The 1,538-nt window shown below is 52.7% G+C and overlaps 1 protein-coding gene across 1 annotated transcript in view; it reads left to right on the forward strand.

The window, feature by feature from the left end:
- The window catches only part of LOC101845174 (CLIP-associating protein 1), a gene marked incomplete at its 5' end in the record, with an annotated part of 62,524 nt that overhangs the window by 10,212 nt on the left and 50,774 nt on the right, over window positions 1-1,538 (forward strand). Inside the window, 1 exon segment of the mRNA XM_035970484.1 lies at window positions 1,129-1,503. Within this exon segment, the coding sequence (XP_035826377.1) occupies window positions 1,129-1,503 (375 nt within the window).

Genomic DNA, 1,538 nt, shown 5'->3' on the forward strand with positions numbered 1-1,538 from the left:
GGGGGGGGGCATATAGTTTTGTCGTTTGTTGGCCTTCCAATCAGAAATTAACTTAAACAACGTTAGAGAAGATGAGAGGTCTTGCTGTGCACGGCTGTTTGCCAACAGCTTCTGACAGTAACAGTTTCTGCCAGTAACAGCTGCTGTCTGTGTCCTGGTGATGTTGGTCACGTACTAACTGTCTGTGTCTCCTCACCCTGACTCGCCCCAGGCCCTACAGTAACACACCATTGGAAGGAAAAAGAAAGGAATTTGTCGCCGTCAGATGACAGCTTGTCTGGGAGTCACCGGAATATGAACATTAGTCTCTATTTGTCACTTTGACAGGAAGACAATAAATGTCCCTGAAACAGGAAGACGATTTGTCATCGTAATAAAAAGACAGAAAAGTTTGTCTCTGAAATTATAAGAAAGTTTGTCTCCGAATTATGAGAAGACATCTCTCTATCATGTTTTGTTTTTCTGAAGTAATGAGAAAATTCGCCACCGTTCTAAGAAGACAATATTTGTCTCTGAAATAAGAAATTTGTCACAGTTTCCATTTGTTGCTTTAGACGTTTATGTGAGGAATCAGTACGTCATTTGTTCCTACGTAAGGGCTGGACTAAGTTCCTGGTAAGGTGTGAAATTATCCAAAGTAGAGAGACAATTATCTAAAATAGAGTGCGCGTGCAGTTTTTGTGAGTACCGCTAAACTTTTATTAATAAACTGAAAGTAAAGTGAGGTTTGCTGTGTGTGTGTGTGCGTGTGCGTGTGTGATGCGGGAGATATCGGTTCACCCCGAGGAAATGTCGTCTGGTCAAGTCACCTTGAGTGGACCCGGTGCCTGGGTCAGTTGGCTGGCTTGTGTGTGGTTTGCTACGTGTTCTTCCTCCACCTGTCATGTCCCTGTACTACTGTACTAATCTGTCACGTGACCACACACGACCTGCGAGCGCCCAGCTGTCTGACGTCACTACTCCAACATGGCAGCAGCCCTCACAGGCGCTGAACTCTCGGAGAGCTGGCAACTTGTCCACCCGTCAGTCTGTCCGTCAGTCTGTCCGTGAGTGAGTCAAGCCCCGCCCACCAGCCTCACTGACCCTCCCCCTCGCCCCCACCTCGGGGCCCTTGCTACCTCTCCCCAGATGTCCGCATCATCACGCCCCGGGCCCGGGCCGCCTCCAGCAGCAGCAACTACAGCAACTACAGCAGCAACAGCAGCAGCAGCCGCTACTACAGCAGCCACCACCAGCACTACAACACCATCGGCCACCCGGCCCGACAGCGCGCGGCGTCGTCAGTGGGCGGAGCCACCACTCCCCGAGGCCACGCCTCCTCCACCTCTGGCCCCGCCCCCGGGCCCTCCCCCTACAACAATGGCTCCTCCTCCCTGGAGCCGCCCGGCCCACTGCCGCGCTCTGTCTCCGCCTCCGACATAAACTCCTCCCTCCGGACCCCCAGACCACGCCCTACGCTGCTGTCGGCCGCGCGAATGGCCAAAGGATCCACCAACTCTCTGCGTAAGATCTCAGCCCTGCTCAATCTGCCGTGGTTT

This window comes from Aplysia californica, unplaced genomic scaffold (assembly GCF_000002075.1).
Source record: "Aplysia californica isolate F4 #8 unplaced genomic scaffold, AplCal3.0 scaffold00272, whole genome shotgun sequence".
NCBI classification, from domain to species: domain Eukaryota; kingdom Metazoa; phylum Mollusca; class Gastropoda; order Aplysiida; family Aplysiidae; genus Aplysia; species Aplysia californica.